The sequence below is a fragment of the Lagopus muta genome, chromosome 14 (assembly GCF_023343835.1).
Source record: "Lagopus muta isolate bLagMut1 chromosome 14, bLagMut1 primary, whole genome shotgun sequence".
In the NCBI taxonomy this organism is placed as follows: domain Eukaryota; kingdom Metazoa; phylum Chordata; class Aves; order Galliformes; family Phasianidae; genus Lagopus; species Lagopus muta.
In genome coordinates this window covers 14,887,114-14,910,371 of record NC_064446.1, presented here as the reverse complement: position 1 = coordinate 14,910,371, position 23,258 = coordinate 14,887,114, and the positions used below count along the sequence as shown (strand labels likewise).

At 40.1% G+C, this 23,258-nt stretch overlaps 2 protein-coding genes across 3 annotated transcripts; one reads left to right on the top strand and one right to left on the bottom strand.

Annotated features, from left to right (window-relative positions):
- The first annotated feature begins 3,729 nt into the window (after window positions 1–3,729).
- LOC125700118 (F-box/LRR-repeat protein 21-like) lies at window positions 3,730–16,961 on the top strand. Of its 2 annotated transcripts, XM_048960427.1 has the most exons (8): window positions 3,730–3,874; window positions 4,326–4,515; window positions 6,484–6,579; window positions 8,059–8,199; window positions 11,343–11,795; window positions 13,259–13,381; window positions 13,599–13,770; window positions 14,699–16,961. In XM_048960427.1, the coding sequence occupies exons 5-8, from the start codon at window positions 11,421–11,423 to the stop codon at window positions 15,340–15,342; spliced, it is 1,314 nt and encodes a 437-aa protein (XP_048816384.1). In that variant the 5' UTR covers window positions 3,730–3,874; window positions 4,326–4,515; window positions 6,484–6,579; window positions 8,059–8,199; window positions 11,343–11,420; the 3' UTR covers window positions 15,343–16,961. The 2 variants fall into 2 exon arrangements, with proteins under 2 accessions (XP_048816384.1, XP_048816385.1); XM_048960428.1 differs by lacking the exon at window positions 4,326–4,515.
- On the bottom strand, window positions 16,703–23,245 carry LECT2 (leukocyte cell derived chemotaxin 2). Its single transcript, XM_048960430.1, has 7 exons — window positions 23,103–23,245; window positions 22,465–22,597; window positions 21,371–21,522; window positions 20,697–20,867; window positions 19,808–19,934; window positions 19,133–19,287; window positions 16,703–18,575 (listed from the first exon to the last, which is right to left on the bottom strand). Exons 1-7 carry the CDS (start codon window positions 23,146–23,148, stop codon window positions 18,385–18,387), a joined length of 975 nt encoding a protein of 324 aa, XP_048816387.1. The 5' UTR covers window positions 23,149–23,245; the 3' UTR covers window positions 16,703–18,384.
- Between the last annotated feature and the right edge of the window lie 13 nt (window positions 23,246–23,258).

Sequence of the window (23,258 nt, the reverse complement as noted above, 5' to 3'; positions counted from 1 at the left end):
AACTGCCAGCAGTTATCTCGCAATGGTCTTCGCTAGCAGCAGAGCGAGATACAGTAGATAGGTTTACAAGAAGAAGCTGCCATGCCATGTTAGGCTTATAGTTGTGTTCATTATAACAAAGTAAATGCAAGTACACTTAATGCAATGAATTCTGGGGTGAATTTCAAATAGAGTCGAATTTTGGCTAGCAAAAGACACCTTGCTGGATAGGCCCTGCTGGCAGGGGGTATGATGTGGGTGAGTGCTGATAGCAACAGGTAATATTAGCTTTGAGACTAATCGTGAATGTGAGCACTCGGGAGTGTAAAAAAGATATTTTTAGGCCAATTTTTAGGTAAGGGTATTTGCTGCAAGCTATGATTGTTGTTATTTATTTCTATCAGTGATTTCTCTCATTTGGTAACTGAAAGATGCGTGTATGTAAATATATAGATAGATTAATAAGCACACTTACAAGTCTCACGCACATACATATCCTCACACATTTAGGCTTTATTAGGCTGCAGAAATGTCATTGTTATAAAATGAATTCTGCAGATAATACACGACTTCCCTCTTGTGACCAAGGGATGCTATAGCATCCCTGGAAGTTCAAAAAAGACACCCAAACCCAGGACCAACAGAGAAAAAATCCCTACAAGGTATGCTTAAAAATCTCTGTAGGGCAAAGAAGCAGTTTAAATTACAGAGACTATGCCAGTTCTGTAGTTTTTTTTTGTTGTTGCTGTTGTTTAGTGGCCGCTGATCTAACATTTTCCAGTGTTTACTCCATTTGTATAGAATAGAAAAAAGAATTAATAGAAACATCACTCTGAAAAACATTGCCACAAATATGAATCAAAAGGAAAGATAAAGTTGATGAAGGTAAAGGTTATTTTATCCACACCTGAACCCTAGGCCTGAAAGACAAAATCTGAGGAGGGTGGAGGAAATTGGTGAAAACTCTTTCCGGGTTTTATCTTTATTATAGTTTTCCTTCCTGGCAGAGGAATCCCTTCTTAATATTTTTCACATTCCTCATGACTTATGGTTCCACCCGTGCCTTGGCTTTCCCTCTCCCATCTCTGTGCATTCAGATGGTAGCCCTGCACTCTTCTCGGGCCATACATCTCTTCCTCCACTGTCCGTACATTTCCTTCTTATCCCTCACTGTGACCTTGTTCAGCCATGCTGGATTCCTGCTTTCTCCGCCTGATTTCTTGTGCTGGGGAATGGATACTCTCAGAAAGGTGTCCTTAAAGAGCTGCCAGCTCTGTTCCATTCCTTTGTCCCTAAGAACAGTTTCCCAGAGGATCTCATCCAATAATTCCTTAAACAGCTGGAACTTCGCTCTGCTGAAGCTCAGGGTCCTGACTGTGCTCTTTGCCAGACCCATATTCCTCTATTGATAGATTTCTGGTGCCCTGTTTGCAGTTTAGTGGATACTTTTATACCTATTATCAGCTTTCTCTGAAAGACAGGTCTAGGCAGTATACGTATTAAAAAATAAAAGAATGTATGTACTTCAAATGCTCAGAGCATAAAATGATAGAATTATAACATGGCTGGAGTTACTTCTATTAATGATTCATGTTCATTTATGTAAATTACCAATTGCTTTTGTTTTTATTTCAGATTCAATGTGGAAACATTTACAGAGCTTGGGTAATTTCTGATCCTGAGGCAGTGTGTCTCTCACTGCCTGCCTGTGAAGCAGCTGGTGTCCAGGAGGAGCTCACAAGCCTCACAGCAAGCATGACATACTAACCTACTTTTTGAGTATGATTGCCAGTTGCTACTTCAGCCTGCTCAGTTCAGTTTTAAATCATTAGAACCGCATTGTTTGATTGTACGAAGTTTGAGTATTTGGGTTTTGAACGGAGAAGGGCCGTGAAGTAGCTGTTTCCAGTACATGAGTCTTCCTGAAGTCAAGTCTTCAAACCAAGAGCAACAAAGTAGTACTTATTTGTCTGAGCAGCTACAAAAGAATCTACTTAGTACTGCAGGCTGTTCTCGTGAATCCTCATCCAAAGCCTGGCACTGTTGGCCTTTTCCCTCTAATGTGATCTTTCAAGAGTTCAAAAAGGCAAGCATATGCAACAACAAGCACCCTTCGGTTATGGCAATATCACTGCTGATTAAAGTACACAAAGAGTATGTTACAAAACCTGCGTGAAATACTGTGGTGACTATTCCCATTACCATCATAAGCTTGAGACGAGGGCAGAATGTCTTTCTGCAGATCTGCCTCCAGGAGACACAACCGCAGGATGAAGGCTAAGCCCCACTTTGGATGACGTGAGCAACTCAGTCATAGGGTCAGAGAAGGAGGGCATATGTCCCTCCCTGCCTCTTATGCATGAGATGAAATACCTGGAGACACATGCAGCAGCTCAGTGCAGAGCACTGCTTTATACCTGGAAGATAAACAGAAGGAAGAAGCTGCTGGTGTGTGCCCACTTTTGTGCAATTCCAACAAATTCAGAATTGGTGTATTTGTTTTTTGTTTTTTTTTTTCATATATATCTGCAAGCATTTTATTGCAATAAAATGCATATGTTTCTATATTACTCCTCCCCTCCTTTTGTTTTCATTTTAAGTTGGATCAGACCAGAAGAGGAAACTCATGTACACAGTCTCAAAGTTCTGCCAATATCAGTCTTTAAGTATGTTTGAACCTGTTTCCGTGCAGCAGCCCAAAGGTTATTGGCGGTGCACCAAGGAACCCATGACTGGCAGATTTAGACACAAGCTACAAATCCCCATTAATCTCTGTTTACAATCCATCCTCTACTACTATCTGCAGATAGTAATTCTACAGCTAACTGCGCTTTTTGGTAGCAGGACTTCGTATCAGTTTATACACCAGGAACAAAAGACTTGAACAGTTATCCAGGAGACTCAGCCTCCTGCTCTCAAGTGTGAATGCAGCTGCCAACAGCCATACAGGTAGGAGCATTTCTGGTAGGTTTTCTAAACTCAGCAGGTTTTTTTAAACATGCAGCGGGTTTTGCCATTCTCTTTGAGGAATTTACTCTGTACTCTGAAGGTGTCAAAATCTCTGCATGATGAATTTTCCCTCTGTTTGTTTCGCTAGCCCTGAAACCGGCTCTATTTCTGGTTCCCAGATTGGTTTGAAGAAGCCTTACTTGAGCATCACACCAACAGTTGCATTTTCACAGCTTTGCTATTACAGAGGGAGATAAAAATCTACCACCGAAACACCTTGAGCACATTCATTGTTATCTCTTTCTATAGAGGTTTTGTTGTTACTCATTGCTCTGTGCAAGAGCCAGGAGATCTGCTGTGTGCGTTTTGTATTAACAAATATCCGATAACTCAGATGCTCCAACGATCACAAAGAAATGCTGATTAACATGATGCTGCACATCCGTACAAATAAAATCTGCTGCTCATTACACTTTAGGTGTTGAATTAAAGGGGAGCTTTTGCAAGCAGAAATCCAAGACCTCAAGCGAGGCGGCCACGCTTTCTGTCAGTTCTGGGAGACGCATCTTTCCTTATGGAGGGATCTCAGTCTCCACCCAGCTGGGAGAAAGTAACACTCTTACTGCTTGTGAGTGGGAAATGGGGGAGCACACAGAACAGCTAGCACACAAGCAAAGCCGCCTGCGCGCCCACCGCCTCCCGCCCTCCCATCTTAGCAGCGAGGCGAGGCTCGCCGGGCGCGAAATGGCGTCGCCGCGTCACGTGCCGCTATTTTGGCGGGGCTGAGGCGCGCTTGCGCACTGCGCGCCGTGCCGGGGCTGGGCGCGCGTCGGCCCCTCCCCTCCCTCCGCTTCTCGGCCGGCGGCGTGGGCAGGTCGCTGGGCTGGCTGCGAGCTTCGGGGCTTCTCTGCGACCCTGCCCGTGCGAGGAGCCGCGCGAGGAGGCGGTGAGCTGCGGGGCGGGGAAGGGGGCCGTGGGGATCCCGACCGGGGGGGAGGGGAAGGAAGCGGGCTTGGGGAGCGGTACCCGGCCGGGCCTGCTGGGGACCCTCGGCGCCGGGCGGCTGTTGGCTCTGGCGGCGGGGCTCGGGCCTCTGCCTGCCCGGAGCTGTCGGCTCAGCCTGACGGGAGCTGCCAGCCTGCGGAAGAGAGCTCTTGTGAAGAGCTGTGGGGCTCTGGGTGTGTCGCTGAGGAAAAGAAAGGAAGTCTTGGGGTTTGTTCGCAGTTGGGAAGGGGGGTGTTGAGGTGAGAGCTGCTTTATTTTTAAAGCGGTGCAGCAGTCGAGCTCGCACAGCTAGCCTTCGCCACCTAGATAACGCTCAAGTGGCGGTACAGCTGTATTTCTGCAGTTAGAGCTAATGCGAACGCTCGAATGCAACTGAACGCTGTTGTTTTTAGGTCTCCAAGGCTTTGTCGTAAGCGTATTTTTAAGTGGTAAATCCCTGAGGAGACAGCTGAGGTTGAGAAAGATGAGGATTGATTGAAAACAATCCTGCCCAGAAGCAGAAATGCTCCCCACGCCCACCCGTAAAAAGGCTGCTGTGTCCTAAATGAAGGAAAAGCTTAATCTCGGACCTCACTGCACTCGGTGGGTGGATCTTCTGAGTTTTAGGCTTGAAATACGTTTCTGATCTCTTTGTGCTCTGCCAGAACTCAGCAGTTCAGCCCTTTGCTGTGTCCCCCATCTCAGCAGCTCTGTGGCACTGCCTGCATGCAGTACCTGTTCTTGTTTCCCAGGCAGGTTCTAATGTTCTGAGAATGATCACGTTGCTATCAAAATGTGATTTCCTGAAGGCTATTTGATTAACATGGCAGGTATTTCAGCTGGTAAGGGCAGATCTGTGAACTGGCATCCAATTTTTTTTTTTAGTATCTCTATTGAAAATCTATTTTATGCTATTTTATTTTTTCAATTGCAATTGAGCCTTGGCGTTAAAAACTGCAGGTGGGATTTAAATTGTGAAATCAGTTATGTGGCCTGAACGTGTGATGTGGGTTCTTCTTTATTGTTTTTATTTTTTGCAACTGATGTTTGAGCATGGGAAACAGTGAACAGCTGCTAGCTTAACTGAGCCACTGCTTGCCATTTCTTGGAGTCCCCTGCTTGGAATCCCTTATCGTGGGAGACTTTTGCAAGTCTGAATTCTAGCAGAAGTTTGTGGTTCTGTTACCAGGATAAGCTGAAAAAACAGCTACTGACCTTGAACTTTCCAGGATCCCTGCTGATAATATGGATTTGGGTTTGTTTTGGTAGGATAACGTGCCACTGTGCAGCGGACTTCAACAGCAATACATTGAAGTCAAAAGTGTTTATAGTGGAAAACAGCTGTGTGAACTAGTGCACCTGTATTTGATATTTTCCTCTACTCGAATGAGGGTGTGACTAGACTTGCTGAACCCCATCCGTTTATCAAGTATTTCAACTCTGCTGCTGCTGTTTATCTTTGATGATAATTTGGGTAGCTCTCGAGCAGCTCTGTTAAAGAGGAGCTTGCTTCATGAGCACTTAGTTACGGTCTGTAATTAGTAGGAAGTACTCAGCTGTTAAAAGTAGAAAGTTTTAAGTCTTTGTGGTATGCCAAATACTGAAATCCAGAGATAGAATAGAGGGGTAGGTTATTATTTTATTTCCTGATGAGGATCAAAATGTTTGCGTGAGAAGGGCTCAGTTTTGAGAGTGCTTCTATAAAAAGCAGTTCAGCGATGTGCTTGGGTGTAAAGCTTAGTGACTGTTTATGATGAAAGACAGTGGAACACAAACTTCTCTGAATACTTCTCCTTGATGTATTAAAAGCAAGCAGCTTGAAGGGATACAAGGGGCTGTTAAAATAAACGCCCTGATATGGTAGGTGACGGTAGACCTGCTAGCTTGGGCAGGCTGTCACTGCTCCCTGGGAACTTTTAAACAGGGAGGAGGAGGCAGCAGGCTGAGAGATTTGTTAATGATGGACTGCAGCTCATGGACTGCTCCTTGCTGTGTGACTGTGTGCCAAGGGCTGGACTGGGTGGTGACTTCATGCTGCTGGCATGGTTGATGGTAGGAAGCTGTGCCATGTGGTAGAAGTGAATGCTTGCATTTAGGTCATCTGTCATATAGATCCCTGGGCTGATAGCCTTGCCAAGAAATAGAGAAAGGCAGAAAAAGTATTTTTTCTGTGGGTTTTTTTTTTTAATTCTCTATTTTCCACGACTCTGAGATTATTGTAACAGTTACAGGCAGTGTTGTTTAACAGACTTCACAATTAATAGTAACTGTGATGCAAATATTGAAAGCATGCTGTTTACACTGTACTATTGACAATGTACAATGTAAATGCAGTTGCAACACTTGTTTCACATCAATTTTGGGCTTGACCTGACCTCACAGTTCTATCAGTAACAGTATTTGCAATGTGAGACAAGTTACTTTGTGTTAAGATGATTCCTCAGAGACCATTCTTGTTAGCAAGAAAATGTTTAAATCAACGTCCAATTCCTATTGCTTTTGATGGGATGTATTATTAGGTTTTTGTTTTAATTACTGAAGATTTTCATTTTTGGCATTTTATCTGGACAGGAGAGGAAAGCAGACAGATGGTTCTGAGTGCCCCATGGCTGCAGCTACATCAGTTCATTCATTTCTTGCCTGTTGTCACTTGGAAGCATTCTTCAGGTAAGAAAGCTGCTTCAAAGTACTTTGTGTGGTTTATAAACTTACCCCTAATTAACTTCTGCCTAAAATCTTTAAACTGCATTCAGTGTTTTGTTCTCTCTGCTGTCATTTGTGTTCTGTTCACACATGTCATTATGAATCTGCCTTTTGTGTTAGCCACTGAAAGCACTTCTGCAAATGAATGTGATTTGTATGTGCCATGCAGAGTTAGGAGGCCCGTGGTGAGCAGGGTACATGCAGTACCTGTAAATCCTATGTGCAACACAAGGCCACCATAAATTACAAAATTCTCCAGGTGTGCCATCTGCACACGCTTCTGTAAATGCAAATCAACTCTAATTACAAACATGATTTTACAGGCCTTGAATTTTCTTCTGTGAGCGAGCTGAGCAACATTATTTACAAGGCGTTTAGCGTTTGAGTTTGGTTTTGCTTAAGAGATAAGGGGCTGCTGCTCTGTTGTGTTTGTATCTAAAACGTGTGCTGTGTCTGTGTTAAATTATAAGGCTGATATTAACTTTTAAAAGTTAGTATTAACTTTTAAAAGATGATGTTATGACTTAGGACTCAGGACAATCTGAAGCCTAATGTCTCTGGTTTTTAAAATAATTATTAGAAAGTTTAGCAATAAAAATCTACTAGAAATCTTATTTTTAGTTGAAGAGACAACTTTGAAAGCATCCTAACGTTGTAATGCCATTCAGATTTTAAATCTGTGTTTTCATTTTGAACATATTGTAGTTTAGCCAGGTGGGTGTAGCTGTTCCTGTAACTTTCCATTGAAACTTCTTCAAATACTGTCCAATGGGTAACTGATTTTGGAGGTCTCAGGTATACCTTCTTACAGCAGACCAAGATACTCCTTCATGCTATTATTCATATATTAGCAGATGGGAGCATATCCATTCATACATCAGTGTCTCTTTCTTCACATAGAGTTTAATTAGCCAAAGTAGTTTTACTGTCATGTTTATAGTGGTGCAGTAAGTACACTTTTATGGTACAACTGAATAGTATTTTAAACTAAAAGTCCTTACATCTTACAATATTAGGGGTTGTGTCTTTAATTATTGTACACAGAGAGCAGGAAAAAAAGACAACAGTACTTATTATCTAGGTGCATAACTTCCTAAAAAAAAAAATATATATATATATATACATACACACACATATATACAAATCAAGAATTCAGAAGTATTTTCTTGCTGCATAAAAACACTGATGTGGATAAAACTGTAGGTGATGCCAAATCTAGATTTATGCTAACACGTGCACCTTTCCATTAGTTAGATGATAGTTGTCAGATGACATTTGGTAGAACTAATTTCCTTTCCACTTTTGTTGTTCTGCTGCCATATCTGCCTTACAGCACAGTGTACTATTCCTCTCAGTCTTGGTTCCAAAACTGACCTTAGTCTTTCCCTTGGGTCTCCCAAACTTTGCAGAACAGTTTTGTTTTTTTGGTCAATGGCTTTGCAGGTCAGTTCATCTTTTGGGACCCATCCCTGCCTTCTGGTTAAGGAATCCTTGCACACATACAGGATGACTCAACAGTGGGATGGATGTTCAGATACCAAAAAGGTGCTGGTAACTTGACAGGAACTTCCACATTCTTTGGAGGTATGTGTGCATGTACATGTTTCATTGACTACTACCCTGGTTATGTCACGTGGAACTATTATTTACTTCAATTAAGTTCTGAAATAGAAACAAACATAATTTCACATACTTTTCCTCATTCAGGTACTCGAAGCAAAATAGGCATTTACACCTTCATAGTGAATATTAGGGCTTCACGTGTGGTGAAAGCTTTGTTGTAGATAACTGGTGGAACTTTTTGCTGACCTTGCATCTTGCAAAGTAGGACAGTGTAATTTTGCTGCATTAAAATGTACTGCAGTACTAAAGGTAAAACTTGCAGAATTATCAGTGTTAAAGGTATGTAGCAACAAGGACAAATTGTGGCCACTCTCTGTCACTGAGAGTGTGTATGTTATATGTACCTTTTGTACCTTGTCACATCGTTTTGGTCTTTGGATGTACTGAATCTCATGCATAGCCTGGCCTTTGGGGTGGGGGAATGGTGGCTTTTCTGGGGGGTTTTTTCTATGTCAGGACCTCTTTGTGGGAGCTAAAGCTGCACCTTCTGAAGCTCAAGAAAGTTTAAAAAGAGAAAGTGAACCCTTATTTCTTGTTTTCAGGACTTAACATTCTACTGAGATGCTATAGATAGGCATGAGAATAGCAGAAGCATAGAAATGCTTCTCAGGCAACAGCATTTAATTTTTTTTGTCTTGACCTCAGTTTTAGAAAATAGCTGGTTTCTTCAGCACCTTCAAAGGAGGGAGGAGGGAAAAAAATTAGATGGTAATTGACTCAAACTAAACTTAGCTCAGCTACCAGTAACTGAAAGAGAGAGTATGTATTATGCAACTGTTGATTACTACATCCACCTGTAATACTTTGGAATGCCTGTTCATTGTGTGACTTAAAGAACTCAAAAGTCATAAAACGTTGTCACGTAGATGACAATTTGAATTATGTGGATGATAATGGTAGTAGCAAAGTGCTTATTCATGCTGAGCTTTCATCTTCATTACATAAGTAATACTCATGTAGAAATACTGCTTTGTTTTGAAGCAGGGTATGTTGAAATGTATGCATACTACTCACCATTTTCTGAGTTGCAGGCTTTCCCCAGTTGTTACGTAAGGCACGTGTCTATTCAGGGAAGAACAGATCCAGTTATTAAATATAATGCAGTGTTAATACTTATTTCTCTGTGGGTATTACTTGTTTCTATCGTAAATGTAGCCTTAAAGAGACTGAGGGGAAAATTTCTGCTGGAATAAATTCCTTGGTGGTTGAGACAGTTTGTTATGTCAAGCATTAGAGAAGCTGGTCATGCAAACAGCTCTGTGTAGGCTCTCCTTCCTCTCTTCTCAGAGGAGGCGTGTGCTTTCTTTTTCATAAGAGTGGATTATTACACTTGTATTACAGTCACCTTGACAGCCTGCAGATCAGGATGTGTCAGCTGTGAAAATATCAGCATTTTTGACAGGGTGGTCTGGCTTTTGATGAGTGTTCGTGGGTTGTTCTGGTTTTTTTTTTCCATCATAATGAGATACTAAGGAAAAGTTTCACCCTAAATGTCAAATACATGCTGTGCTTCTAACTTAGTCCAACATTTTGGGTATTTAATATACTGAAGTCAGAACTGTGATTGAGTTGCTCTCTTTTAAGAGCTGAGAGCAAATGCTTATACTCAAGTGCAGGATAATGCAGATATGTGATTTTTTTTTAATATCCTGTCAGAGAGAGCAGAGAATAGGCTTGCATTGGGCAGAGGTCAAGGGTTAGTGTGGTGTTACAGGGTTAGTGTGATGTTACAAGATGGATATTTTCTGTGTGCATGGAGCAGTGTTCTCCAAAGGCCTCACTCGTGCTGTGATGTGTGGCCTTTAGGAGCAAAAAAGTGTGTAAGTCAGGTGGAGCAGGTCAGTAGGCTTTACAGCTGCCTGAGAATCATGATAAACCAGAGAACTCAAGAGAAGGGGTAGAATAAAACAAAATGTGAACGTCAGACTAAATTTGTCTGTGAATATTTGAAATTTACCAGATCTTTATTCTTACTGCTACATTTTTGGGAATGCATCAGAAAAAATGAATAAACTGGAGTAAGAATTAGAACCAGTGTTATTTCTTAGTTTCTTTATTTAATGCTTAAAGAGGGGAGAAATAACATTAGATAGGGTTGAATCCCAGAAAAAGCATCCTGTGAGGGTTGTCATGGAAAGACAGTTCAACCAAAAATAGATGTGTTCTGTTGATTTGTGAGGAATACATGGTAAAGTAATGCAAAATTTCCCTTCAGGCTGGTTGCAGGTAGGAGATCAGGCTGAACGTGTAATTAGCAGAGCCTTTGGAAAGGGTCCTCAGCCCACTGTAAAATGAAGCAGCTCTTGAAACAGTTAAAGCTGTTGAGGATTAACTGCAGAATAGAATTCAGTGTTGAATGGATTTAGGTAGGCTGCCCTGTGCCAGAATATGAAATCGAAACTCTTCCTGCTCTTCTTTAATCCCTGGTTCAGATGACAAAGGTTGTTTGGTGGAGTACTGTACTTCGCTGTGTTGTGAGATCACTGTCTTCTGTGCCAAAAAAAAAAGCCAGCATGAGAATCTTATTTCTTGTTCTTGGTTTGCTGACAGGCCTGTAGAGTATGTTGTTGCTATTAGTTGTGCAGGCTTTTCTATGTTTGGCAGCTGTTTTTGTTTTTTATCTTTTAAAAGGTCTGTGAAGGAGGTGAGCAAAAGTATTGAACTGGATTCTTCTGGAGGCACACATGTTAATGTTTGTTGCTTGTAGGAAGTTCTTGGGAATTGGCTTCTGTAGATGTTAGAATTCTTGTAGTCTGAGATTTGCTTAAAGGTATCTAATTTGCTCTTACTAAAATATATTGCTCTTAAATACTACTTTTCCACAAAATGATCAATACACTCTCAAGTAGTAACAGGTTAAACTGCACCTGGTAAATTAGGAAACATTTTTTTGACTTGTTTGTACCAAAATCAAGTAGTATAATTTGTGCAAACAAATGGTGTTGAGAAGCAAGGTCCTTGCTTGTGTCTATATGCTAGACATTAACACATGGACACAAGTTTTTAATAGCAAAAATGGCAGGTTAGTAACATGGTTTATTTATCTCTTACTGTGTTTTACCTGTCTTTATTGCCTTTCTTCCCTAATTTCCTTATTTTTCTAGAGATCTACTGCACGTGAGGACTTTCAAGACTCTTGCACAATTTGAATACATTGGGTTGGTCCAGTGCCTGAAACTTTCATGATGAAGAGAGCTAGGCAGAAAGTTACGGATGAAAATGCAGTTCCTCAAACATCACAGGAAAACAAAAAACAGAAAACTTGCTTATATGGGCCAGCCTTTAGTGAGTCTGACCCCCATGCCTCAATAGACTGGGGAAGCCTTCCACACCACGTTATTCTACGCATTTTCCAGTTCCTGCCTTTGGTAGATCGAGCCAGGGCATCGTCCGTCTGCCGAAGGTGGAACGAAGTTTTTCACATCCCAGATCTCTGGAGGAGATTTGAATTTGAACTCAGCCAGCCGGCTACTTCTTACTTGAAGTCTACTCATCCTGATCTAATTCAGCAGATTATCAAGAGGCACGCTGATCATCTGCAGTATGTCAGCTTCAAGGTAAAGTCTTGGGTGAATGGAGGCTTTTTTGTCACATTGCTCTGCATGATGTATGCAGCTTCTCTGCCTACAGAGAATCAAATCGTATGTGTTGGTGGTCTCAAGTGTTATCCCTGTGAAGTGTTATATTTAAAAAGACAGTTTCTGGAACTACTTGTTTTTCACACATACTCATTGTTTCTTTCTGATTTCTACACTTTAATCCCTGCAAAGTAAGGGAAGAGCTAATGTTATGTGATACTGCATTGAAGATTAAATTATGTTTTTCAGAACATGCTGCAGAGTTCCTCTGCTCCAGTGTTTTGGTGGCAGTTTGAGATCTCAGCAGATTGTTGTGTGGATAAACATTTCTTACACATTGAATTGGAGGAAGTGAACTGAAGTCTTATGTGTGTAATTTTGCAAAACTGTCTGTACTGTGAAGAACAACTTGAAATTTTAAAATTCATGTGAATGGGGGGAAGATGTTGTCCATGTATATTCAGGTGCTCGAGAAGTAAGGATGTAGTGAAGTAACAGTAACCTTGATTTAAAGGAAGGTTATATTAGTAGTCTCAGGAGTGCATAAACTTGATCTTATTTGATTAGTTGGTGTGGGTTTACTAATCATTTATCTGAGAAGATCATTGTTGAAATTGAATTTGCTTTGTTAACAGTTTATTGTCACTTGTTAAGAGGAGGTAGTCATATCTATGAAGGAGAAGCAGAAGAAAACTGATGCTAAAACTTGGATACAAATCCAAAGCTACTTTTTGTCAGCAGTGTTAGGAGTTTGATGTTTGGAGATCCATGGATGATAAGTTATTAAATACCTCTTACTTTTGCACACCAGGTAGCAGATGATAGTGAACTGGCAATCTAATATCTGTTTCTGCAGCTTGTGCCCTTTTCCAGGCACTTAATTATGCCTCACTTCTTCAGGTATTGGAACTGTCTGTCATCTTGGCTATTAAAAGGAGGAACGCAAGATGAAATGGTGATTTGTCCAAAGTTGGTCATTCATCTTACAGCTGAATGAGGAATCAGTTCATTATTTGAGATGCAAAGCTTTCCCCATGCAGGCAAAATGGTTTAGTTTGCTGAGGATGTCTAGATCTTAACTCTGTTTCTGCTCTAAAAGTCTGGAAATTGTACTTAAAGTACATATGTACCATTGTTGATCAGACTGGCACTACTTGTAGTTATTTGGATAGGCTTGAGCTTATTTGAAAAGACAGCCTAGATCTGTGGGGTCTGTTCATATTAGAAAGAACTGTCAATACTTGGAAATATTTTTTACTACTGACCTTTCTAAACTCTGTCTTGAAATTTCTAATTATTGTTCCTTTCCTGTTTTTGTGGTAAATGAAGCCTGGTGTGGTGCAGCTTGAGTGGTTGTGGACCTTGCAGTATTGGCCATCAGTGATGCTATTTTCTGAAATGTAGTAAAGAATAACTTCATGATTTTTAAATTGCTTGTGCAGGTTGATAGTAGTACTGAGTCAGCAGAAGCAGCCTGTAACATCCTTTCTCAGTTAGTGAACTGTTCTATCAAGACACTGGGTTTGATTTCTACAGCAAAACCAAGCTTCATGAATGTCTCTAAGGTACTCTATTCTTTTTTTTTTTTTTAATAAAATATAACTTAGAAACCATATTTCAAGAAAAATTAATCTAAATGATAAGCATATATTCTTTACACAATAAAGGGGATACCTAAAAAGTAATTATTTTTGAAGTTTTTATGGTTGCAAAACCTAAAGTTCGATGAAGCTCCACCTGTATTTCATAAAACTTTTTTCCTCTTTCAATTCATTCAAACAGGCTCACTTTGCTTCAGCATTGACAGTAGTTTTTGTAAACTCCAAGTCATTATCATCAATCAAGATAGATGACACACCACTTGATGATCCTTCTTTGAAGGTTCTTGTTGCTAACAACAGTGATACTTTAAAACTGCTTAAAATGAGCAGCTGTCCTCACGTATCGCCTGCTGGTGAGTAGTGAATATGCATGAAAAATATAGTAGAAAAGCAACGTAAAACAGTAGTTGAGACCTACTTTTGAAACAATTATTCATGTATTGTATTTAGACAGTTTATGTAAGCGTGCAACCTTGTAAATTAAACTGATATTTTGTGGGATTGTATGTGCAAAATCCCAGATGAATTTATTACTAATTGATGGGCTGAGGGATGTGAAAGCAACTATGAATAACTGTTCTGCAAAATGCTGTGAGTTCAACTTACTGAGCAAAAAAAAGTTAATGCTTCAAAGTTGTATGAATAAAAACAGAAGGAGTAAATGAATTTTAAAACTAGTAGTAAAAGAGCAAGAGTCTTTCAATTTCTATAGCGTCCTCCTGTGCCCAGATCTAGCAGCATGAACTTGCTCATTTAAGTATAGCTTGGCAAATGGCTGATTCCATTGAAAGGCTCTAGATGGGAAGCTCAAAGGACCTTCAGTTACCTTTCTCCTGAAACCCTGGAGCAAGGTAAAGGGAATGCTGGGTTAGTCTTTCTCCTGTATTCATCCACAAAAGGCAATTTAATCTGTGAACCCTGTTCCAGCAGATCAAGAGCAGTGTGTTATTTGTCTTAGCTCAGGGAGGTTTTAGCTTTCAAGTTGAACTTGGCTGCTGACGTTCACTTAAAAAGAGCTCTCAGATAAGTGCTGAAGGAATGAGCTCTGGGAAAGGGAACAGTGGCAAGTTCAGCTGGATCTTACCAGACCTTGCTGATAACTATTTGTGGCCAAAACCCCATGAAAGTATACTCTGAACTTCTATCATACTTTGGTTTTTTTTTTTTGTTATAGGCATGAGCATTCAAGTCAGTAGACATAGTATTTGCTTGAGCATTGCAGCACACTGCTGTGCTTATGTTCACTTGTCATTTTACAGATCAGTTCCTTTTGTTTCTCAGGAGTTCTTTGCGTTGCTGACCAGTGTCATGGACTTAAGGAGCTGGCTCTGAACTACTACATACTGAGTGATGAGCTGTTGCTGGCTCTTTCAAGTGAAAAACATGTGGACCTTGAGCACCTTCGCATAGACGTTGTGAGTGAAAATCCTGGACAGGTTGAATTTCACACTATTAAAAAGCAAAGCTGGGATGCTTTTGTTAAACACTCCCCCAAAGTCAACATTGTGATGTATTTTTTCCTATATGAAGAAGAATTTGATGCTTTCTTCAGAGAGGAAACCCCTGTTACGCACCTTTACTTTGGTCGTGCAGTAAGCAAAGCAATGCTAGGTCGTATTGGCCTGAATTGCCCGAGGTTAATTGAGTTGGTTGTGTGTGCTAATGGACTTCAACCTTTGGATGATGAACTTATTCAGATTGCTCAGCGCTGTAAGAACTTAACAGCAATGGGACTTGGGGAATGTGAAGTAACTTGCAGGGGTTTTATTGAATTTGTGAAGATGTGTGGAGGCAGGCTCACACAGCTATCTATAATGGAGGAGGTACTGATTCCAGATAATGATTATAGCTTAGATCGACTTCATTTGGAAGTCTCCAAACACCTTGGAAGAATGTGGTTTCCTGATATGATGCCAACATGGTAAACACTCTTCATCTGTGGGTAGACAGGTAAAATCAGGGCGTTACTTTCTATGCAAATAAAGATTTTTAAAACAAAATGTGAAAAATTATTTTCATATTAGATTTTCTTTTTTACCTTGAGAACCTCTAGTAGAGTAACAGTAAGATATTCAAGAATGTTAATGATATATTAAAATAGAAAATAGATTAAGTGTACTTGACACTGAAAATAGGTCTGGTTTACAGGTGCTTCATACTTCAGTCAACTTGAGCTTCTCGGAGCTCCAGTTTAAATGTTTCATTCAAATTGAACTTTTTTCTCATGTCTGTCTTTAAGTCTTTCTGCTGTAGTCAGAATAATAGAAGAGAAATTTTTCTCCTTGGGTAAAGCTAACTTTGTGGGAAGCTGGATATAACTTGGAGTTCATTAAGACTTTTATTTGTCATGAAATTTTATGCAGCTGTTTCTCAAAACATTCTTGTTACACATGTAAAAGTTTGTACATAAAAAACACCAGCCCGGGTTATTGAAATATAATCTAGTTTAAACTCCTGACAGTGTATTAAAATGTTGTAAATGAGTTTCTGCAACAACAAAAAACGCTTTCAGATCTTCAGTTGCACTTTAAGTCACTTTATCAGATTAGCTAAACTATAGAGACAGCATTGTACAGTATGTTGTTTTTCTATCTCATGCATTAAGTGGATGGAGAAGAGATTGCATTGAAGTTAACGAATTTAAAAGTAGATTGATTGCTTGGAAGAATGACAAAGCACTTCTGAGTTTGAGAGTTCCTATCTTTGATTACAAAGGTTGACGTCTGAATGCTGTTCTGGGCTCTTTTCTTTTTTGAGATAAGAATCTCAGGAATGTGGCTAGTGGAAAAGAAGGATCAATGGAATGCAATTGTCTTTAATCACTTTCTGAAGTCAAGGGTTTAGAGCATTTCAAAAAATTGCCTGTTAGAGGTTGAAATGACTTTCAGGAGTCTTGTCTTGCCTTTCTTGTATAGAGCTGTGCTGTAAGCCCTGATTTCTAGAGTTATGTATTGCTGGAGGAGATGCTGAGACTTCTGGTTTGGGAGGGATTGTGAGACTGTTTACTATTTGTTATTAATTCCTTTTTTGATGAAGATTTTTTCTTTACAGTGGAAAGGAATAGGGAGTTGATGTGAAGTAGAGTATGTATTTTTGCGATAACATTTTTGCACAGTTTGTGAATTGAAATGTGTAGTATACAAATTTTCCTGTAATTTTTTTCATACTGCATTACTATATTCCTATTTGTAATAAGAAGTCTACATCTAATTTACTGGTGGTATTTGTCACATCTGATAAAATGTCAAATAGTTTCTTCTATGGTTATACTTTTCTACAGTTAAGAAAAAAAAATAGAGGCTTAAACCTCTGTTGTTTTGATCAGACTTGTTCACAGTTACAAGCTAAAGGAATTCCAATAGCATATAATGCATGTCTAAATCAATAATGTATTATTGCTTGTTGCACAATTAAGAAAAGAAGCATCTGGCTCTGGTTACTAGCACTTACTACCCAAGCCTTTGCTTCCATAAGTCGGGATTGAAAAAAAGACTGAGGTATTTCCAAGCAGTTTTTGGTTTAAGATGTGTGATTTGCTTTAACTGTAAACATAATAAACTGATCTAATACCTGCACTGATCCCAGACTCTTATCTGTCTGTTGCACTGCTTATCTTCCCTTCAGGTTGAGTTGTGTCACGTTTCTAACATGGCAAACCTATAGAGGTAGTGGAGCTGTTGGAGTAATAGAGAATTAATAATTGTCCTTTCACATTTGTGCCTCAAAATAGAGTTTTAGATATGCTGGCAAATCTTTTAGAGGGTTGAGTAGTTCTAGAGTCCTTTATGTCCCTGTAGCCAACATGATGGAATTCACTAATGAATTAGTGAAGTGCAAGTCTCTAGTGGTTATATACAGAAATGAAACACGAGGGGGGAACTTTAAAATGCTTATTTGAATATTGTCCCTTTCTCTGTTAATGGAGCAGCTTTTCTGTGAAGTTGCTGATGTTGGATTGCTCCAGTTCCAAGCTTGAAAATGCGCCTGTGTTTATTAGCAAAGTAAATCTTAATATGGTGACTTCTTTTGGCATATTTGTTCAGAACGATGTGAATAAGGAAGGCCAACTCATAATATCAACCAACTTGATTCATTAGTCTTCATGTGAAATACCAATTTACAGGTAGCACTTGACATGGTTAAAGCTGAATTTTAGTTTTAATGTTAGATTTCAGTGTTGTGTTGGTGGTACAATGCGTGTATTATTTCTACCTTCTAAACATCCCTCTCTTCAGTATGTAATGCAAGGATGTTGAATAACTAAAAACCTCCATGTAAAATGCAAAATCTACACCTAAGGGATGAAGATGATTTGTAGGGTCACTCCAGAAAGTCCAAGTTCCAGCAAGAAGCTTGCAGCAATGCACCTTTTCTGCCACATGAGGGGGTAAGCTGATCTCCAAGTTTCTTGACTGACTCATTGACAAAGCTTATTGTGAGTCATTGCTAACTTCCCGTTGTTTGGTTTGTTTTGTTTTCCACAAATACCCATTCAAACAAAATCTCATGTTCCATTTTGGAGTCCCTCTTGCCAATCTATAGAGGCATCAGTCGTGGTATGACAATTCTAAACAGTATCTTTGTCTTCTGGAATGTTCTTGTAAATTTCCCTCTAATTTTTCTCAGTTTAAGATGCCTTCAGAAACTGAAGTAATCTTCCTTTCAGTAACTTTGTTTTCCAAAATGCAGTAAAGTTTGTAAGCTAGCCTAAGGTACAATATTCACAACTACTAATACTTAAAAATCAGTACCTCACTGGTACCTGGCAGAGGTGTTGATGCTGGGCCTTACAATAATAAGTAAGGCTCAAAATACTGCATCAGCAATCTATTGTGCCTGCTGTGTACACTTCATTCTACTTGTAAAGTACATTTTCCTTCTTTCATTGAGAGAGACCATCCATGTGAGAACAAAAACAGCATTTGGATGCTGAGATGTATTTATTCAAAACTTATTACACTTCTGTTTCACTTTCTTCTCTGTTTCCCCCTTTCAAGATTGCTAGTAGGATCTGAGCGATCGCAGTTCTCAACATGAATATGAGATGTGATCCCAGGAAATACTCTTTGCATTGGCAACATTCTGCCAAGAGCTTGTCCCTTAGAAATCCTACCACTGTATCTGATGGGATGGATGCACAGCAGTTTTACGCAGAAGCCTGGTTAAAAAGAAGAGGAAGGAAAAAAAATCAGGTGATGTACATTTGTTCTCCTGTATTAATTCTATTTGAACAACTCTTGTCCTTTCCACTGAGATAGCAGTTTTGGAAATGCAATAATATCCAAAGTATTGTAAGAAGTTTAGAGAGTGGTTGGAGTTGCTGGCTTATTAGGGAAGGGAATGTGAAGGGACAGGTGAGAATTCAAGCTCTTCTCTCTGCTGAAGCAAGAAGACAATATACACGACTCAAGCTCCCTGTTTTTAATTTTTTTCTCATGCAATTTGCAGCCCAATCAAACTTTTTAGCTTTTTTTTTCCTCTGTAGAGAGAAAACTAAATAGTAGTTCATAAAGGCAAGATCTTCCCTCACTCTCTTTAAGACTGAACGCTTGTATTTGTATGCTAAGAAAGGAGCAGAAATTTCTGAATGTGGCAATACAGCAGCTGGAAATGTGTGCTTTGCTGGTACACTCAACTACCTGTGAGGGAACGTATCCTACATAAACTTGAGTCAAAATGAACTGTTAAATAAAATAAATGAGAACAGCTATATACCTGATCCCCTGATTTGGACTCCATCATCAATGGCATTTCCATTATGAAAGAATTTAATGGGTCCAGACAGCTCACCAGAAAAGGGAGCGTACACTGTTGCACCATCAGCACAGATGACATCCACACCCTTGTGCTTCTCTCCTTTGCCATTGCGTCTGAAAACAAATACACAGTTAGAGAAGTCTCTGCCAGACCTAACATTATGCAGAGAGAGGTCACTTAGCAAGTTCTGAAAACAGGTTAGTAGTACTAAGATGGTGCTGCCATGATTGACCATGGCTGAAGAATCTGTAGACGTTCTCTTTTGGTAGTTAAGCTAATGTTATGTAGTCTGTTAGATTTACAGCTTTGGGAATTGTGTGGGTGGAGGCTTATTTCTCCCTAGTTTTGAAATAGAACTCTAGAGCTACGGAAGTACTGGTTGGAAGGTACCTGTGGAGGATGTTTAGCCCTACCTTCAGCTCAGGTTGTTCACAACACCAGGTCAGGCATGGCTTTGTCTAACCCAACGCCTCCAAGCACGGAGGTTTCATGAACAATGTTGGCAACCCATTCTTGTGCTGCATGACGTCTGCAGTGAGAGTTCCCTTATGTTCAACCTAAACTTTCAGAGCTTAAACAGGGTTCAACTCTACCCCAACAAAGCAATGATAAAACCCCACATGTTCAAAGTACCTCGGAGCTCCAAAATATCCACAGCCGTATTTATCGCAGCCTCTTATCTCGTTCGTAGGATTCCCAGAACATACTGCTGCCCAGTGAGTATCGTGTTGTGGGAATGGTGGGCGGGGTGGTAAAACATCTATGAAATATAGAAACAGGAAATAAAGGTAGTGTTGGTTTTATTTAATGTATTTCACATTTGCAACTTTCACTTTAGTTAGGAAGGAACATGCTGGAATTGCATCATGCAGTGTTCAGTTGATGTTTGATCCTCCACAAAATTTGTCACCTGTTTGGAATTGTAAGTGGAACAAATGCCTCAAACTGCATTTTAATGCTTTGTAATTAGGGTTGGCTGATATAAAGAACGTGCTTCCAAGGGGGGGGGGAGGGGGAGGGAAACAACACAGCAGGATTATCACAGTTATAAACCAGAGTGTAAACTGAAGGGTAGGAGAAGATTTGGATTTTTCATATTCTATGCCTACACTAATGGAATCAAAGTCCTTAAGTCTTTCTACATCATCACCAAAATCTTTAGGATGATTGTTTTCAAGTGCAAATTTTATGTCTGATCTAGTTGAGATGTAATTTTGGAAACATTGCTAGTAGTTAGAAGGATCAAAAGAGACATCTGACTATCTTTGCTGGGACTTGATGCTTCTGTACCATGGGAGGGCATTGAGGGGTGAAAAATAAAGCATGGTAAGCTAAAACATGTTCTTTCCTTTCTATGGTCCTGTTATGCTATAATGCATGTCTTCTTTCTTACAGATGTCTTGAGGAGACCCTATGATAGAGGAGACTCCTATTGCTTGATATTACTGTAATTTGCAATTAAACATATTTTCATTCATGATAAACCTCAAATGTTTGTTGCTTGGTTTTGTTTTGTTTTTACCAGGTCTGAGGAGATTAGTAGGATCAGATTGGTCACAGTTCTCGACGTGAATGTGAGAGACAATGCCAGGAAACACTTTCTGCATTGGCAGCATTCTTCCAAGTTGTTGCCCTTTCTGGATTTGGCCGTGGTATCTGATGGGATGAATGCAGACTAGTTTTACACAGTAACCTGGAAAAGATGGGAGAGGAAGGTCAAACACCAGCTGCATCTGTTGAGGCAGAGTGCAAGAAATCTTCCTTACTGGGCTGTTACTGGGGGCTACAGTGGTGAAGCAGAAATGGAGTCAAGGTACCAAGAATCCTGAAAGTACTCACATCCTTATAGAAAAGAAGAAAAAGAAAAGAGGAAGTTGGAAAATAGGGACTGGAAAATATCCTATCAGCAAAACTGAGGACTTCGGATGCTTTGTTTTTACTTTTTCCTTTGTTTGACTTGGGGTTGTTTTTCTGCTATGTGTTTTTCAGCTTCCTTCTTCCTTTCTATCTAAGAAAAAGACTGCATCCTTCTGGAGCTTTTGGTATTTCTAAGCAGCAATGTAGTTGTGCTTCAGTATAAGAACTAGAGAGACTAAATCAGCAATCTGCTTGACTTGAAGAGGCACAGAAATATCTTACTCAGGTAAATAAGATTGCTCGTGCCAGCCTTGTGACACATGTGCTGTTATTGCTTACCTGACCCAGAGATTTGGACTCCATCATCAATGGCATTTCCGTTATGAAAGAATCGAATGGGTCCGGAGAGCTGGCCACTGAAGGGAGCATACACTGTTGATCCATCAGTGCAGATGACATCCACGCCCTTGTGCTTTTCTCCTTTACCCTGTCTGATGACATAATTAAGTAGTTATGCAATCTGTCAGGCCTAATAGGTAAATCACTCAGACTATGTACGAAGCTTCTCTAGAAACATAATGTTTTACATCTGCAGTGAAATTGGGAGAAGTTAGTGGTTTCAATTGTATTCTCATTGCAGAGTGTTTGTAGTGGTCCACTTTAAAGGGGGGCAGAATTTCAAACTCTAATGAATGTTTTTAATTCTCCCAAATTCATGGGACACCAGACCATCGGAGTATGCCTGTTCCACCCCAGTATGCATCTATGCCATGTCAAATAGAATTGTATATTTGGCATTTTCTCACTTAGCAGTTCTTAAGGTCTATGCTGGAGATCATAGAATCACAGAATATCCTGAGCTGAAAGGGCCTCGGAGTGTTTTTTTAGGACAGCATAACCTTCTCTGTTACAAGGTGCCTATGCAGAGGCAGTGGTGGCTGCAGATCTTTAGCTTGTGTGAAGTAATTTGTAAGGCTTCCTGTAAGCTCTATTGATGATTGTTAGTTAAGAGTCTGGTTTAGAAGAACCAAAGATGAATTATGTTAGTCGTTGGAATGCTTTCCATTGCTGTTCCCACTCAGCCTGCTATTTTATATATAGTGGTCTCTCTTCTTTACTCTTTACCCATACATCTGTTAGTCAAAATCACACTGATTTCCTTCAGTGAGATTGCTAAGTAATGTCTCAAAGCGACTAAGAGAAAACATGGAGAAGCTCTCTTTCATTTGAAGTGTAGCAGAAATATCAATGAATGATATATGAAAGGCATTGCTGGTGATTTTGTGTATTGTCCTTAAATCTTGGAGAAAGAAGGCAAAATATTAAGTAAGCCTTTTAAAAACTTGGTTAAATCTCATTCTTGCTTTGTGAACACTTGGTGTAGGAAAGCCACGGTGCGCCCCCTGCTCCAGGTCCTCAATGCCCACCGTTACCTGCTGGCTCCGTAATTGCCGCAGCCGTATCTGTCGCAGCCCCGGATCTTATTGAAAGGGTTCCCGCTGCATATCTGCGCCCAGTGCCTGCCCTGCTGCTGGGGAGGGTGCACCTCCCACTGCCTGGTGAAAACTGCCCATGCAGAAGAGGAAAACGGGGTGGGGGGAAAAAAAAAATAAGGTTGTCTTAGTGTTGTACAATTGAAAGTGGAAAGCTACAAAATGCAATGGTTAAGATAGAAGGCATGTGTTATGACTTCTGCCACAGAGGAGAGGTTTCCTCCCTAATTACAAGCAAATGATGGTTTGTGGGCTTTCACAATGCCCTGAACTGCAGCTATAAGAACATCAAGCAACCCGTTATGCATACTTGACTGCTTTCCTGGAAGCCTTGGGCCTTGATAAAGTACATACAGCAAAAGAAAGTAAAGCTGTAGACACAGATTTCTAATATTGGTTTCTGCTATAATACCAACTACTTATTCTGTGAAACCAAAGCACTCCAGTATAGGTCTATCTGTAAAAACACTACTATAGTTCATCATAGAAGCAGATTTAAAGAGCTTAGCTTTACATTGAAATTAATTTCAGTAATTGATTAGTGTCTGTCTGTAGAGATTCAAGACAAACCAACTCACCAGTGGACACCAGGCTGAGCAGGGCGATCAGGCTGAGGGCTGGCATCTCGTGCCTTTGAGCGAGTCAAAGATGTCCTACAGTAGCACTCTGTAGTATTTATGTGTTTTCCAAAGTGAGTCTGTTGTGTTGGCCAATCAGTCCTGAGCCAAGTGTTA

Coding starts and splice junctions, on each gene's coding strand:
- LOC125700118 (XM_048960428.1), top strand. CDS start 11,421: ATGATGAAGAGAGCTAGGCAGAAAGTTACGGATGAAAATGCAGTTCCT. Junction 11,796..13,258: donor TGCAGTATGTCAGCTTCAAG/GTAAAGTCTTGG, acceptor TTGCTTGTGCAG/GTTGATAGTAGTACTGAGTC. Junction 13,382..13,598: donor GCTTCATGAATGTCTCTAAG/GTACTCTATTCT, acceptor TCATTCAAACAG/GCTCACTTTGCTTCAGCATT.
- LECT2 (XM_048960430.1), bottom strand. CDS start 23,148: ATGCCAGCCCTCAGCCTGATCGCCCTGCTCAGCCTGGTGTCCACTG. Junction 19,935..20,696: donor TACTAATCTCCTCAGACCTG/GTAAAAACAAAA, acceptor TATATTTCATAG/ATGTTTTACCACCCCGCCCA. Junction 19,288..19,807: donor GGATATTTTGGAGCTCCGAG/GTACTTTGAACA, acceptor ATTTGTTTTCAG/ACGCAATGGCAAAGGAGAGA.